The following is a 16,901-nucleotide window of genomic DNA, read 5'->3' as shown; positions in this document are numbered from 1 at the left end:
TTACTTGTTCTCTATTTTAAATATTGTATTCATTCCCATTTTGTTTTTTTACTTTAAAATAAGATATGTGTAGTGTGCATAGGGATTTGTTCATAGTTTTTTTATAGTCTGGCCCTCCAATGGTCTGAGGGACAGTGAACTGGCCCTCTGTGTAAAAAGTTTGGGGACCCCTGATTTAAAATATAGGAGAGAGACCTACAAACACTGATGGAAATGAAGTATCCAATATTTGAAAATATATATAGCTTTAAGAATCTTTATCCTTTTAGTTTGGATAATGCTTTACAGTTTTCAAAGTGATAATGTAGCAATGAATCATACAGGAAGGTTTAAATGATCGTCCTACGTGTTCTTCTTTTTCTGATGTTAGAAAAGAACTCAAAATTCCTTGGAAATCATTTTATCTAATATATATTTTTTCTTTAGTTAAAAATAGTATAAGTAGCCCATATCTCCCCAAGGTCATTTGCTGTGTGATCTCATGTTGAACCCCATTGTATCTCTAAATGTGAAGTTTAGAATTGCCTATTTATAGCTCTGCAGTTCTATAAACTAGCAATTGTATCTTAGTCATCATCGCATAGCAAGCACCAAAAATAGAGTCTACACAAAGTACTCAATAAATATTCATCATAAAAGTGTAACTTTGGTTCTCTATAAAAATTTAGTTGTTCAGAATTATTTTTTTGATGAAATTGGTAAAATAATTTTGAATGGTTTAAGAAAAGATAGAAATATACAGAAACAAGCATCTTTAAAATTTTTTTTTCAGAAAAAAGAATTGTCAACATGCAAATTCAGACAGTCACAAAATTAAAAACACTTACTAATGTTGTTGGATATTTAAAAGGCTTGACTTCTCCAGGTAAGTATGATAAAGAATTTATAATCTACACTTTAAACAAAATATCACAAAGAATTGCTCTATAAAAATTTAATAACATAGTTAAATATCCTACTTTACATGGAACCAGAAATTTATACTACTCTAAGAGAGGTCAATAGGAAACCAATAAGTAGGCCTTTATTCTCTTTCTTACCTTATCACTTCAAAAATAAATCATAGTATAGAATGTAAGGAGGAAATCAAAACATAGAAAACAGAGTTTAAATTTGTTAATCTAGCATGTGTCTGGTGAAGAAAAGCTATAAAAGCCAATTTTTTCTTTTTCTTTTATTCACTATAATATCATTGAAGGCATTTTCATATAAAAAAACTTTTTTAAAAATTAAGTATTTTTATTTTAATGGTCTATTATTTTTTAAAAATAAGTTCTTTGTCTTCCAATATAGCTGTCAGTGTTAATCTGTGTCCTGTCTTTTACCCTTTGTCCACTGAATATTCTGCCTAATGTTCGCATGGCTTTAGGTTTTGAAGGTGCTTATAAAAATGATCACCTAATTAAATTTTAAAAATTTAAACTTTGTTAGAGGATGCCGATTGAATCTTGAGATGACGTTATAAAGGCTAGAAAAGTAAAAATCACTGACATATATTAAAAGTCAATAGCAACATTTCCAAATACATTGTGAGGTTGAATCACATGTTACTGTCTTTCTTGTTATCCAGTAGAGAAAACAAGAATCTTTTGTGTATCTTCATGACACTTCTATTAATTTGGTTGGAACATTTAATCAAGTTGTCCTTGGACAATTATTCTTCTCTCTGGCTTTAGTCAAATTGACCCTATCATTTCTAACCCAGAGATTTCTGAGCTCAAGTTTTATATCACCATTTCTTGCCAGCAAACTCTTACAAAATTAATGGGAGGTATATAATCTCATTGATATCTTTACACTAGCAGTGTTGAACAACCTCCACTCAGAACACAACATATGAGTAAATTTGAAAATTGTTACCATTGCATTAAAATAAGTTTCTATCGTAAGCATCTCTAATTGAAGTACTAGAAATACAGTGATTGGTAAAAGTAGGTTTACTGTTTTTAGTACACAAACACAGAGTCAATAAAGCTATTGTAACAATCATAGCCTGCATATCTTTTTCCATACAAAGACTGTGAATTTACTTTTGCCCATCCCTCTATTTATCAACATTATTGTATTTTCAAGTTATTATTGAAAAACCAAATTATACAATATTATATTATCTTTAGGGTAAATTCTCAATTGAATTTCAATAAGGGAAATTCAATCGAGAAAAAAATTGAATCAATGTACCAGTAGTTTTCAGTGCATATAAGCAAAACTTCTCAAATTTTGTTTATTTAAATTCTATACAAAAAATATCACATAATTTTAGTGACTGAAATTAGATATAATCATCAGTCAATATTAAGATTTTTAGACATTTATTTTGAATAAAGACAATTCCAAACAAAACACACACACACATCTGGGAAATGAGGAATACATTTTCAAAGTTTCAACATTTACAGGCACATTATATATATCATTAATTAAATTTGGATGAAATGTTGACAGATCAAAGTTGTTGCTGGTCCAATAACAGTGTGGAAAACTAAAATAGCTTCACATAATGATGTTTCCCATGAGGAAACCATGAGTTGATACCGTGAGTCAACTTGTGATTAATATATTCCACACATAATGTAGATCTTATTATGTGTCAGGCACTGTTCAAAGTACTTTATAATTAGTAACTCACTTAAAACTCAGAATAACTGAATGCTGTATGTATTATCTTTTCCCCCTTTTATAGTTTAAAAAAAATGAAGACAGAGAAAGGTTAAAAAAGCTTTCCAAGGTCACACAACTAGTAAATTGTATAGCCTGGTTTCAAATCTATGTAGGTAGGCTTCAGTGTCTGCACACTCAAGCATCAAGCTATGAGACATCTCCTAATGAAGTAATACTCAATGAAAAAATTGTATACACACATGCACAAAGCCACTAAGCAAATAAATTAAGCTCTGGTACCAATAACACTCACTGATAAATTAGAGGAAATTCTAGAGGTATTTTTTTAGCCTATCTTATTCATAATATTAGTTACATACATGGAATAGTCACATTGTTGTTTCATTGAAACCTATTTAATTGTGAATCTAATAGATTTTATATGATTACATTAAATAAAATACAGAAAAAGGAAATTTTTTTTTTGTATTTTTCTGAAGTTGGAAATGGGAAGGCATCATCAGACAGACTCCTGCATGCATCCGACCAGGATCCACCTGGCATGCCCACCAGGGGGTGATGCTTTGCCCATCTGGGGCGTTGCTCTGTTGCAACCAGAGTCATTCTAGCACCTGAGGCAGAGGCCATAGAGCCATCCTCAGCGCCCGGGCCAACTTTGCTCCAATGGAACCTTGGCTGCAGGAGGGGAAGAGAGAGACAGAGAGGAAGGAGAGGGGGAGGGGTGGAGAAGCAGATGAGCGTTTCTCCTGTGTGCCCTGGCCGGGAATCAAACCCAGGACTCCTGCATGCCAGGCCGACGCTCTACCACTGAGCCAACCGGCCAGGGCAATTTTACAGTAATTGGATGCCTTTTGATGTTGATTTTTCAGTCTTCAGAGAAAGAAGAGAGGCTAAAACTATAGTTGGAAATTATAATTAATTCCCTAAGTACTTCATTTATTGCAAATTCCATACATGACTACCATATCTTTAATTTTTACAGCTACCAAATAACTGTTCCCTCAATGTATTAACAGTTCATTAATATTTACTGAGCATACACACATTGTTTACAGTCCACTTCCCACTATGATTCTGGGAAAATGTTAGATAAAGTTTTTATTGTAGCATATTTGTATACCTCATTAATTAATATGCATGTTGCAGAGGACAGTAATATGGATCTAAGCTTTGGATTCATAATTGGATTTAGCAGCTGCCTCTGCTTTGATATACACAGATGTGTGAATCAAGACAGTGGGTGGAAAATGTAAAGTAGTTTTAATTATTAGAATAATTTTGCATAATTGTTTCTCAGTTGTGCAATAGGATTATTTAAATGTCATTAAATTTATTGTTAAGGTTTTATTTTGTTTCAATGGCTCTTGTTTCTTTCTATTTCCAGACCGGTATATCATAGTTGGCAGCCGACATCATACTGCACCCAGTTATAGTGGACAAGAATGGGCCAGTAGCACTGCCATAATCACGGCTTTTATTCAGGCCTTGATGTTAAGAGTTAAGACAGGGTGGAGACCAGACCGCAGTATTGCTTTCTGTTCCTGGGGAGGAACAGTGTTTGGCAATATTGGCTCGTATGAATGGGGAGAGGTAAATGTACATTCATTGGTATTCTCTCTCTCTCTCTTTCTCTTTCTATCTTTCCCTAACTCTCTTTCTCTCCAACTATAGTAGACAAAGTAAAATGGTCAAAGCCAAGGACAAGAATGTGCATCTCAACCAGGATGTCTTTCTTATCTGTTACATTGCTGATAAGAATGAAGGAGAATTGGAGTTATACCACCGTAAATTGTGTGCGATCTGCCACTCACTTATTCTTGTTGTTTCCAAATCTACAAACTTGAATATCCCACAATAGTGTTAACTTGGTTATTGTGTTATCTCCTTAGACAGTGTGACAGACACGGGACAATAAATGATAAGGTCTTACCTACCATTTTGTTTGTTTTTAAAACTTTCTAACAATTATCTGGAATTAGGAAACAATCTCCTACATTAAATGTTTAGAACCTTAGCATTATAACTTAGCATGCAATTTAGAGACAGGACTTAGAATAGTGGGTATTTTAAGTCTTTTTTCCCCTCCTTCCACTCCTTCTTCCTTCTACTCTTGCACACCTATCTTCCTTTTCCTCCGTAACTATCCACATAAATACCTACCTACCTTACAGGTCTCTGTTCAAATGAGTGGGTCACAGAAAAAAACTGGATTACTTAGTTTCAAATGCTTCTATATCTGTATCTCACAGATACACTGTTTAAATGGAATATGACAATTGATAATTAGATTGATATCATATTAACAAAAATGAAAATATTGTGAAACTCTTACATAGTCTATTTACTTTTTATATTTTTCTGATTAAAAAAAGGAAGAGGTGCAATGGAAACAATGTAGGAAATAAAACCTATGCAGTTTTAGGTAGGAAAGTAAAACCATTTAAGTTTATTCACTACCTCAACTTTGGAGAAAAAGATTCTAAATAACGGGAAATTCTTGTTTCATTTTTTTTAACTTAAACCCTCAAAACTAAATAAATAAATCAAATGTCTATTGAATATCAAAGAAAATATCAAAACTGTAGAGAAAAGAAAATAACAAGTGTGTCTTTAACTTAAAGGAAAGAAAAGTCTTAAAGTTGAGATAAAATTACAGTGTAAAATGTATTGAAATTCCCACATTATATACTAGAATGCTTTTCCACATGTAAATTAATAGAATGAATGCTTGTTCTATATTAAAAAAAAGTAATTCAAGTGAATCATTTCCTTTATTGAAGGAACCTATTTTTTAGTAAGATGGAAAATGTAACATCTAAAACAATCTCCCAAACTTCTATTCCTAATTCTTTGATTAAAGTTATAAAAAAAAGTTAAGAAAACCCCAACAATTTGTGTACTATATTTGTGATTTATGCTGACTTTAATAATTCAGAATATATCAGAAAGAAAAGAATGTTTTTTTGTTTCTGTTATAATTAGGCACATTTTAAGATACTGTCTTGAAGATTCTTTTTCAATTCCAAAAATGTTTTCTACTATATTATATAGCCTTCTTTATAACTCTCTAATAACTTTCAAAATAAATTTATGTTAATCCTAAAGTAATATGCATATTTCTAAACTGTGTTCTGAAAACATTTTTTTTTAACTTAAGCACTCAAAAATATCTAACATTATTAGCTTTTAACTTAAATATCTTGAACTCCTATACAAGGGGAAGTGTATTGCAAAAAGTTCTGAATTTATATGAGCATCATACAGTGCAGCCTTTGAGTTGAATCATTCTTGTAGCCTTGGGTGAATGTGAGCAATTATATTTTTAAATTAAGTAGGTATTTTGTGGTTAATAAAATGCAAATTTCATTTAAGTTTTATACAATCTGTTGTAATTTTTGGTGATTTAATATTTTCTCAATCAACAGATACTAAAATTATAATTACAGTAATGTAGGAGTCCATAAGAAACTTTATGCTGGAAAAGGTTCTTCCTATTTAAAAGGATTAAGAACTTGTATCCTAGATATTTATGTATGTATGCATATTTGACAACTAATTATGTAGTTAGTCCTTTTCTGGCCTGTTTACATGACTCTTTGGGCAAAGATATATGAATAAATAAAAGATGAATAACATATAGATTTGATTATTAGCTTTTAAAATATACTATTTGAGTTACAATATCTCAAAAAATGATTTCAATACAATTTATGAAATCATTTTGTAACTATCTAGTTGAAGAATTTAGAAAACTATTAGTTTTCTGTTCTGTTCACTTTTATCAAATCTACTCTTAAAAAAAATGGAACATTTTCTTTTAGACTGAAACCAATTTATGCTCTAACTATATTTCCTCATGAAGGTAAATGAGGAAAAAATTAGTTGACATGTCATATTGTACTATTTAATTTTGTTTACACAGGAACCCCTTGAAACCACAGATATAATTAAAAATATTTTAAAATTTTGGTCAAAAAAATTAAAAATGAATTTTATAATGATAGAGTAGATAGAGAATTGACTCAATACTGATCTTGATTATTGGGAAGAATAATAACATTTTATTAAATTGATTCTTCAGAAAGTACCTGTGAAGCATCTTCATTTTTCACAGGCTATTATAGACATACTACAAAATTCAGAGTCAAACAAGTCTAAGTTAAAATCCTCTCTACCACAAAACGTGGCCTTAGGCAAGAATTACTTCCCCAAGACATGATTTTTCAAATGAGTACAATAATGGTCATATCTCAAGGGTCCCTTGAGAATTAAATGGACTAATATATATATATAATGTCTATGTGCTAGTGTATAAAGAGAAGCTGCTTTCTTATAGTGCTTTTATAATACTGGACTTAAAAAAATACTATTATGTGTAAAGCAGAGCTCTTGAGTTTAAAGTTTATCATTTCTTTTTTTTAAATACTTAGTAATTTTAAGTAAATTGTCTTTTCACCTCTCTTGCAGAGGCATAAACATTTCCACTTAAAATTATTACATTGTACAAGTACTTTAAAAATCCATATGATTTATTAAGAGCATACAATGTCATAAAAGGATATTAAATAAATATGATGAGGAGTTAAAATAACTTTTTGATAAAATATTTTAAAGCATGCTCTTGAATGAAGTTAAATTTTAAGAGGTTAAATGGTTAAAATATGAGATTCACCTCCAACTGAATTTTCAACATAAAATAAGAGTAGCATTGATTTCCTAGGTATTGCAAAGCCTTGCAGTTTCAGTTGATAGTGTCAGAAGAAGAAATATATGTTCCTAAGACAAGAAGTAATATGATTTTAGGAAATTTCTATAGAACTGCCACCAAGGTAATTACTCATTAAATATTTGTTCAAGAAAAAGAGAAAAATATAACAGGGACTTCTTAGTAATGGTATATTATTAATATGATCATTGGTCTTCAATTTTGAGGGGTAAAGTTCAATAGAGAAGTGAAAAAACTATTCTATTGAATCATTTTATGCTACTAATGTGTGTAAAATGTATCAGGTTTTATTTCAGGTAATATGTTCAGGGACACAATTGTATTGTGCTCCATTTTGCTCAGAATAAAGAACTACTTTGTGCAAAAAGTAGCTCATTGCTTAAAAGAGTTGGTTTATTAATCACTGAAGTAGTTTTCCCTTGTCTGTTCTGTAATTCAAAGACTGTAAAATTAAGTGCCATCCATAGACCAAATATTCCATTCTGTACTTTGGAGGTGAATCTCATATTTTAACCATTTAACCTCTTAAAATTTAACTTCATTCAAGAGCATGCTTTAAAATATTTTATCAAAAAGTTATCTTTAACTCCTCATCATATTTATTTAATATCCTTTTATGACATTGTATGCTCTTAATAAATCATATGGATTTTTAAAGTACTTGTACAATGTAATGATTTTAAGTGGAAATGTTTATTATTCAATATGTAACTGATTAAATAGAATCTTTTATTTTTATCAATATTAAAGATAGATTTTTTTTTGTTTTTTTGTTTTTTTATTTCAGGATTTTAAGAAGGTTCTGCAGAGAAATGTTGTGGCTTATGTTAGTCTCCATAGTCCCATAACAGGCAACTCAACTCTGTATTCTGTAGCTTCACCATCTCTTCAGCAACTCGTAGCAGAGGTAAGGTGAACCACTTCATTATAAAATGATTAGGCAGCCTGACCTGTGGTAGCGCAGTGGACAAAGTGTCAACCTGGAAATACTGAGGTTGCTGGTTCAAAACCCTGGGCTTGCCTGGTCAAGGCACATATGGGAGTTGATGCTTCCAGCTCCTCCCCCCTTCTCTCTCTCTGTCTCTCTCTCCTCTCTCTCCCTCTCTGTCTCTTCTCTCTCTCTCTCTCCTCTCTAAAAATGAATAAATAAATTTAAAAATTAAAAAAAGAAAAGAATTTAAAATAATTAGGCAACACTTCTATTTACTCTATAATTTGATATTTCTTTATATTTTCATATGCATAAAACCATGTGTGTTTTAAGGAATGACCTTTGCTGAGTTTTTATTAATATCCCTTCAACTAATTTCTTATTTCCTGAAAATTTTCACTTATTATTCTGCTATAGTTATAGTTATATTTAAGAATATAAAGTTCTAGTTATGAATATAAATTTATTTCTTAAAAATTGAATTTAGTTTTCAGTTCCCAATTCTGACAGTTTTCTCATTTTGTCATCAACTTTGTTACTTTTGGATTTTTTTTCTCCTCATTCATGTTTTGAGAAAAATTTGGGACTTATCCTATGTTTTCAAGTACATTGTAAGCAGGACCTGTGTCTAACTGCAAGAATATATTGATAACTAAATTCAAGATATTTTTAAAATAATAATTAAAAAAGCACGGAAATAAATAACATGCATTTTTCTACAAAGTAACTTCAAAAATATCATGTAGTTTAGAATAATGTCTCATTATTTATTTATTTATTTTAATAAATATAGTCACCGCTGGCTTGAAACCCAAGGTTGCCGGCTCGAGCCCCAGGTCACTGGCTTGAGCCCAAGGTCACTGGTTTGAGGAAGAGGTCACTGGCTCAGCAAGGCATATATGAGAAAGCAATCAATGAACAACTAAGATGCCACAACAAGTTGGTGTTTTTTCTCTCTTTCCCTTCTTATCTGTCTCTGTGTGCCCTACCTCTAGCTAAAAAAAAAAAAAGAAATAAAATGTAGGCACTTCTCACTTGTTTCAAAGTATTTTGTACAACATTTTATTTTGTCTGTTAGTGGAGTTTATACTTTTATTTCTACAGTCTTTAACTGCAGATAAAAATGCTATGTCATTCTTCAGAATGAAAGCAATCCTACCACCCCTGGAAAATGGTTTCTTCCCAACCCCTAAGACAAGGTAGTGGTGTGTATTAGCAATGACCTTTTTATGCCCACAAAGTTTCCAATAAGTATCACAGAAACTGAATTAGAAAAAGAAAGGATAATGAACAGTGCTTTGGCTTAGCCATATTTTTTATTGAAATTTAATACAAACTAACATTTTATGACTTTTATAAAGTATTTTCTAGTTTAATTGCTTTTATTAGCATTTCCATGTGTAGTATAATAAAGAATACATTGTAAAAGGTGAAGTGGATAAATATGTACATTTAAAATAAATTAAACCCTATATGCATACCCTAAATTATATTCAGACCTGTAAGTAAATTTCTTTTTTTTCTGGGTACTACTTTGAATTCTCTGACTTTCTTATCTGCCTGGGAAAAAACTCAAAAGAGGAAAATCAGAGCAGATAACTCTCTTGGGAAGTTAACATATTTCTGAATAAGTAGGTGATCAAAAAGAAGAAAGTATAAGCTCAAGTATCCAGATATTTGGAGAAATTAATTTAAGAATTAATTCTTTTCCTTCTCATATATTATAGTTTTCCTATTTTGAAAATTTGGGGATATGTAATCATTGAAAATTATAGGTTATTAGAAATAATAAACTTTTAATGAGTATCATGTCTCTAGAAATACATATCTGTGGAAATTTCATGTTTATAGAAATATCTGAGTATATAATTCCTTTTGTAATGTCTTTGTACATTTTATAACACACCATTGTAAAATATTAGTATCTAAATATAATTAATATCTAAAAGTTCAGCAGGGTTTCTCAGTGATAAATAGTGATATATCAGAGATACCTCTTTATTTGTGAGGCGACTCTTGTTCTATAATTGAAAATGTTACATACTAATCTAAAAATGAACTGAAATATGTATTGAAAATAAATTTATTTTAGTTGAGATTGTATCTATTTATGTGTGTATTCATAGGACAATTTAGAAGTAGAAGATTATCATAAATTCAAACAAATGAAAAATTGCATATGCAATTTTGAAACATGGGGATTATTTATTTTATACTTTAAAATTTATATATATATAATTTATAGTACCTTTGCATAAAAAAACTTTAAATCACATATTTATTTTCTTTAAAATATATCACATTCAACTATATAAAGATTAAGAGAACTAAAAGAAAGAAAAAAACAACAGTGATTTACATGAATTCATTAAGATAATTTACCACCAGTGGCATTAAAGGAAAGATTTAAAATGTTTCTTTAAAAATATAACTTAGCTTGACCAGGAGGTGGCACAGTGGGTAGAGAGTCAACCTGGGATACTGAGGACGCCACGTTCGAAACCTTTGGTTGCTGGCTTGAGCGTGGGCTCACCAGCTTGACTGAAGGGTCCCTGGCTTGACCATGGGATTATAAACATGACCCATGGTCACTGGCTTGAGCAAGGGGTCACTGGCTCAGCTAAAGTCACTAGTCAAGGCACCTAAAAGAAAGCAATCAATGAACAACTAAGGTACTACAACTATGAGTTGATGCTTCTCACATCTCTCCCTTCCCGTCTGTCTGTTACTTCCTGTTCCTCTCTCGCTAAAAAATATATACATAACTTAATTGTAATATTAGAACATGTATAATTTCACTTACAGAAATAAATGTTAACAGTCTTTATTATCTTTATATATTATTAATTTATTTAGATTCTGTTATCCTATACAAATCACTTATGATAATTCAGGAAAATTAAAAAAATTCAAAATTATTTTTCTACATTAAACAATATTTTCTATAAAGAAGCATGCTGACTAAATTGTAGATGACATAAAGCTATATAGAATATTAGTTACTCTTGGATAGAAGTACAGATTTCAGAAAATCTGGATAATTTTATGTGGTAAAATTAAACATGAATCTTTATAGAATTAATATATAGTTCTTTATTTATTAAAAAACTTGGACACATATAGGATATTTTAATGTATTACAAGATTGATAGAAAACAAAAAAGTAGAATGGTTGCCCTAAATCAAACACAAGTTTAAACTTCATTATATGTATGTTATCCCAATCAAAGATGATTATCTACCGTACATGGCCATCACATCTTGGAATGGTATTCTTTTCATTAAGTTAGATGCATTGAATAAATTCAGATAAAACTTACATAGTAAAATTTTCCCTTGTTAAGCGTAAGGAATTTTGACAAACATATACAATCTTATGTAAACATCATCCGAGTCAAAACACACAACATTTCCATCACCACCAAACTTCCCATCATGCTCTTCTACATTCAGTCTGCTATATTCATGTCTAGTTCCTGGAAAACACTGATTTGATTTTGCCCTTATAACTTGTTCTTTCAAAATATCATTAAAAGAAATAATGTAGTATGTAGCCCTTTGTGACTTCATTTACTAAGCATAATGGTTTTTAAGAGTGACTCATGATATACATTTCAGCATTTCTACATCTTCAAGACCACTAAGAAACAGTCAGTTGTGATTGGGATGACTCTAATATTTTTGAAGCTGTTCTTCTGTTTTGATATTCTAACTTTGATTTTGAAATAGAGAGAAATTAAAAACAAATTAAATCATTGACATTAAGAAAAGACACCATTTCTCTGAAGTTAGTCCATTAAATTTGAACTAAATCATCCTGAATGAGAGAATGGAATCTTTTAAATGTTTGGAAATGTTTAATTAAGTAGAATGAACTATTAGTGATTATAGGATTTTTTTTAAATTTGTGAAGAAGCAATAGTGAAAAGTGATGGTTACCAATTTGGGTAATAGAAACATGAGAGTTCATTGTTCTCTCTCTTTGGGGGGATTTATTTGAAAATTTTCATTATAACTTTAAAAAGCGATTAAAAACTTTATTATTATTATTATTATTGGTTAAAACACTGATAGCTAATAAAGTGGTTTGTTTTCTGAAAGTAGCAATGATGTACCAATTGTTATTTACTATTTAGAGGTAAATAAAGGCCAATAATCAAGGCTTTTTGTGGTTGATATTATCCTGGTACTTTTGTTACTATTTTGAATGTGCTTATTCATCTTTCTTTATGCTACTGACTTTTTTTAAGAAAAAAAAAGGTGACTTAAAATTAGCTTTTAAGTTTTAGAATGAAATATCTTAAGTATTAATATTAGTAAAAAATCCACAAATATTTAAGAAATAAATATATATTTTTCATATTCTAAATTACTTCTCTGTGACTCATTAATATTTTACTTAATATTTATATGCTACTAATAAAATACAGTGAAATAACTAAAATTTGTGTTATAATGGTAATGCTAATATGTCTATTATAGGTGAAAAAAGTACATCAATTATACATAAAAAGTATTTTTGACAAAAACCAGTAAAATGTTTAAAAATTCAGTGACTATCTACATGGTACCATAAGAAATCCAGATTTGAATTTTCTAATTTTTCTTTGTAGTTGGTGGTCATTTAAAATTGGATGATGTTTTTCTAGGGTTTAGCAATAATGAATATAATGATTATTTTTATTCTTCTGCATTGGTAGAATAGATGAATTAATTTTTCTTGGGTAGCCCTGGCCAGTTGGCTCAGTGGTAGAGTGTCTGCCTGACGTTCAGAAGTCCCAGGTTCGATTTCCGGCCAGGGCACAGAGGAGAAGCGCCCATCTGCTTCTCCACCCCTCCCCCTCTCCTTCCTCTGTGTCTCTCTCTTCCCCTCCCGCAGCCGAGGCTCCATTGGAGCAAAGATGGCCCGCCCAGGCGCTGGGGATGGCTCCTTGGCCTCTGCCCCAGGCGCTAGAGTGGCTCTGGTCGCAACAGAGTGACGCACTGGAGGGGCAGAGCGTCGCCCCCTGGTGGGCAGAGCGTCGCCCCTGGTGGGCGCATGCAGGAGTCTGTCTGACTGTCTCTCCCCATTTCCAGCTTCAGAAAAATACAAAAAAAAAATAATAATTAAAATAAAATTTTTCTTGGGTATTTATCTAAATATATCATTGCTAGGTCACAGGGTAGGCATATGTTTAACTTCAGTAGATATTGCAAAAGAGTTTTCCAAAGTACTTGTACAAATTACACTACTAATATATAAAAGTTCTATTTACTGCCTATTACCAACAGTTGGTATGACCATTCTTATAGATACATGCTGGTATCGTAATTTCTCTGATGATTAATAATATTGAGTATCCTTTTTTCATATATATATATATACTCATTGGCTATTGGTGTGTTTTCCTCTGTGAAGGCTTATTCAAGTCTTTTGCCTATTTTTAAAAGGGAGTTGATCATGTTTTTCTTATCAGTTTGTAAGAGTTCTTTTTTTTTTTAAGAGTTCTTTATATATTCTCTATACAAGTCTTTTGTTTGTTACACATTGTGAATTCATCTCCTAGGGTGTGGCTTGACTTTTTACTCTCTTACTGGTAGCAACACTTCCTTTAATTATTAATGTTTCTTATGGAAGTCTTCTAACATCATTTTTGTTTCAGTATATTATTACACAAAACATGTTGAACTTTATTTAGTATTGATTTTAAGGGACACATTATTCTTTCTAACTCACAAACATTTGAGTAGTCACTACATATATTTATATATATAGAATGCTTTCCATTCTGCTGCTAACTATGGCATGTTATCTAGAGATAAATGGTATACTCAGGTTCTCTAAATGAGTAGGGAATAAAAATTCTTGTAAATTAACAAAAGACTTTCTTGAAAATAATTGTTGAGCCCTGGTTGTTTGACTCAGTGATAGAGTGTTGGCTCAGTGTATAGATGTCCTGGGTTCGATTCCCACTTAGGGCACACAGGAGAAGCAACCATCTGCTTCTCCATCCCTCCCTCTTTCCCTTCTCTCTCTATCTCTTCTCTTCTCATCACGCAGCCATGGCTCTGTTGGAACAAGTGGGCCCAGGGGGCTGAGGATGGCTCTATAGCCTTGCCTCAGGCACTAAAATAGCTTAGTTGCTGAGCAATGGAATAATGGCCCCAATTGGGCAGAGCATCACCCCAGTAGGGGGCTTGCTGAGTGGATCCCAGTTAGGTCACATGTGGGAGTCTGTCACTCTGCCTTTCTACTTCTCATTTAAGAAAAAAAAAGAAATTTTTTTACCCTGGCCTGTGGCTCGGTAGATAGAGTGATGGCCTAGTGTATGGATGTCCTAGGTTTGATTCCCAGTCAGAGCACACAGGAGATCATCTGCTTCTCCCTCCCTCTCTCTCCATCTTCTCTCTCACTTCCTCTCCTGCAGCCAGTGGCTCAATTGGCTTGAATGTGGTCCCAGGTAATGAGGGTAGCTTGGCTGGACTGAGCATGTCAGCCTCAGGTGCTAAAAATAGCTTAATAGTTGAGCATTGGCTCAAGACAAGGGTTGTTGGGTAGATCCCAGTTAGGGTGCATGCAGGAGTCTGCTTCACTCTCTCCCCTTCTCTCACTTAAAAATAAATAGATAAATAAATAAATAAAATAGTTTTCATTGTCCTTGTACAATAAAGGATAAACGGATCAGTGCCCTCTTAGTTAATAATACACAACTGCCTTCATTCGAAATAAGTTTGAAATTAATGATAAAATAAGATTTATCCCAAATAATAATTTTAAACATTTAGATGCAATACAAGCACATACATCTCTCTCTATATATTGTTGTTCCACCTTTATTTTTTGAAATTATCTTTCGTAGATCAGAGACTATATTGATTTTTGCCTTTAGAAAAACAGAATTTGATCATCCATATATTAGTCAGTGCTCTGTACACCTCAAGTAAATAGTGATGATTTTCTAAAAGGTTATTTTAGAGAAGCCTGAAGCATTGGTACATATGAAAGTAGTCAATCTGACCGTAATCTTCTTAAATGTTGCTTTTGGAGCACTTGCCAAAAGCTGGAAAACGTGATCAAAACCAAACAATGTCATCAATAGTATAAAATGTCCACAAGATAAATAGTAAAGTTTCTTTTTAAGTTTAAAAGTGTAGCAAAGTTATATTTGTTTTATAAGGAGTTTTAATTCTTTTATATATATAGCAAAGATTGCTCACTAAAAAACACTGTAAATATATCTGACTTCAACTCCATGAATTAGACTATTCATCACATAATCCTACTATAATATCACTTCTTTGTGAATACTCCATCTGTTGCAGAGCTCTGTTATGTAATAAATTTTTATAGAAAACTGAACTGTGTATGAAATTACTTTAAGTGTGTAAGCACACAGTAAGCATGTGAAATACCACAGTTACCTAGGAACTTAAGTTTTACCATGAACATAAGACATGCATAAAAAGCTAAAATATAGGGGCTAGTGTGAAGTGTGCTATAATGGAATTTACAGGAAAGAATATAATTGGTCTAATTTAGAATTGTGCATTGTAGAACATTGACAAAAAATTTGTACTAATAATCTAGAAAAACTTAATCATTAGTCTTTCAAAGCTCATTACTTCAGTCATGTAAATAAGCTCCTCTTCTTATTCATCTACTAAAACATTTTTTCAAGTTATGCAAACCGATGTTTGTTTCCATTTTTTATTCAAATGAAAGGCAGTGGTTTATATTCCCACTTTTTTTCCTCTTCCTTCGGAGGTACTAAACTGCCATAGCTATGACTGTCCTGGTCCTTGTACAATTGCTACTGACTGCCACACTGCTGGTTTCCATTATGCTGGACCATGGCTCTGTTCTATAGGGGATGTAAACAAAACATGTGAAATATTTTAGCTCCAACTTAATTAGTTCAAATTCTTGAGTTACAAAAAGCCTGACTTTCAAATAACAGAGTTATTAGTTAACATTTTTTTCTATGTTTATACACTCTGAAATTTAAAATATAGCCCTCGTCCTCTAAGCACCCATAACTAAATACCACAGACTGAATAACTTAAAGAATAGAAATTTATTTTCTATTCTGGAGGCTGGCAGTCCAAGATAAGGAACAAGCAGGATAGAGTTCTCTCGCGGCCTCTCTCCTTGACTTTCAGAGATGACTACCTTCTTCTCAGTGTGCTCTCCTATGGCCTTTTTCTCAGTATACACTCATTCCTGGTATTTCCTCTTCTTGTAAGGAAATCTGTTCTGTTGAATTAAGGCCCCACCCTATGATCTCATTTAAATTCATTTACCTTCTTAAAGGCTCTACTTTCAAATATACTCACTTTGTTAGGCTTCAATTTATGGTTTCAGGAGGACAACGTTTAGTCCATAACCTTACTTAAAATGCAAAATGCAAAGTAGTACAGAAGGTATGGTTGTAGAATTAAAATGCTTGCCTTGTCTTCCTCTCTATTGTTGATGGTTTTAATGCGGAGAACTAAAACAAAGCTTAAATTCTATTCTCCATATAAATTATAAAATAAAATTGACTTTGAAACATTCTTCTACTGACTTGTCTTTCATGATTTACAATATAGTTTTTGTTTGTTGTTTTTATCCTTTGCTTTGTTTTGTTTTTTTAAATTCTCTGT

At 31.6% G+C, this 16,901-nt stretch overlaps 1 protein-coding gene across 6 annotated transcripts in view; it reads left to right on the top strand.

Moving 5' to 3' along the window:
- The window catches only part of NAALADL2 (N-acetylated alpha-linked acidic dipeptidase like 2), a 1,182,199-nt gene that overhangs the window by 770,244 nt on the left and 395,054 nt on the right, over positions 1-16,901 (top strand). For all 6 annotated transcript variants that reach the window (XM_066241017.1, XM_066241013.1, XM_066241011.1 and 3 more), the window contains 3 exons: positions 773-865; positions 4,007-4,212; positions 8,136-8,255. In XM_066241017.1, coding sequence (XP_066097114.1) covers positions 773-865; positions 4,007-4,212; positions 8,136-8,255 — 419 coding nt within the window. The remainder of the gene's footprint in view (positions 1-772; positions 866-4,006; positions 4,213-8,135; positions 8,256-16,901) is intronic.

The sequence above is a fragment of the Saccopteryx bilineata genome, chromosome 8 (assembly GCF_036850765.1).
Source record: "Saccopteryx bilineata isolate mSacBil1 chromosome 8, mSacBil1_pri_phased_curated, whole genome shotgun sequence".
Classification (NCBI taxonomy): Eukaryota; Metazoa; Chordata; class Mammalia; order Chiroptera; family Emballonuridae; genus Saccopteryx; species Saccopteryx bilineata.
The sequence above is the reverse complement of the archived record's forward strand: the minus strand, read 5'-3'. Positions and strand labels throughout refer to the sequence as shown.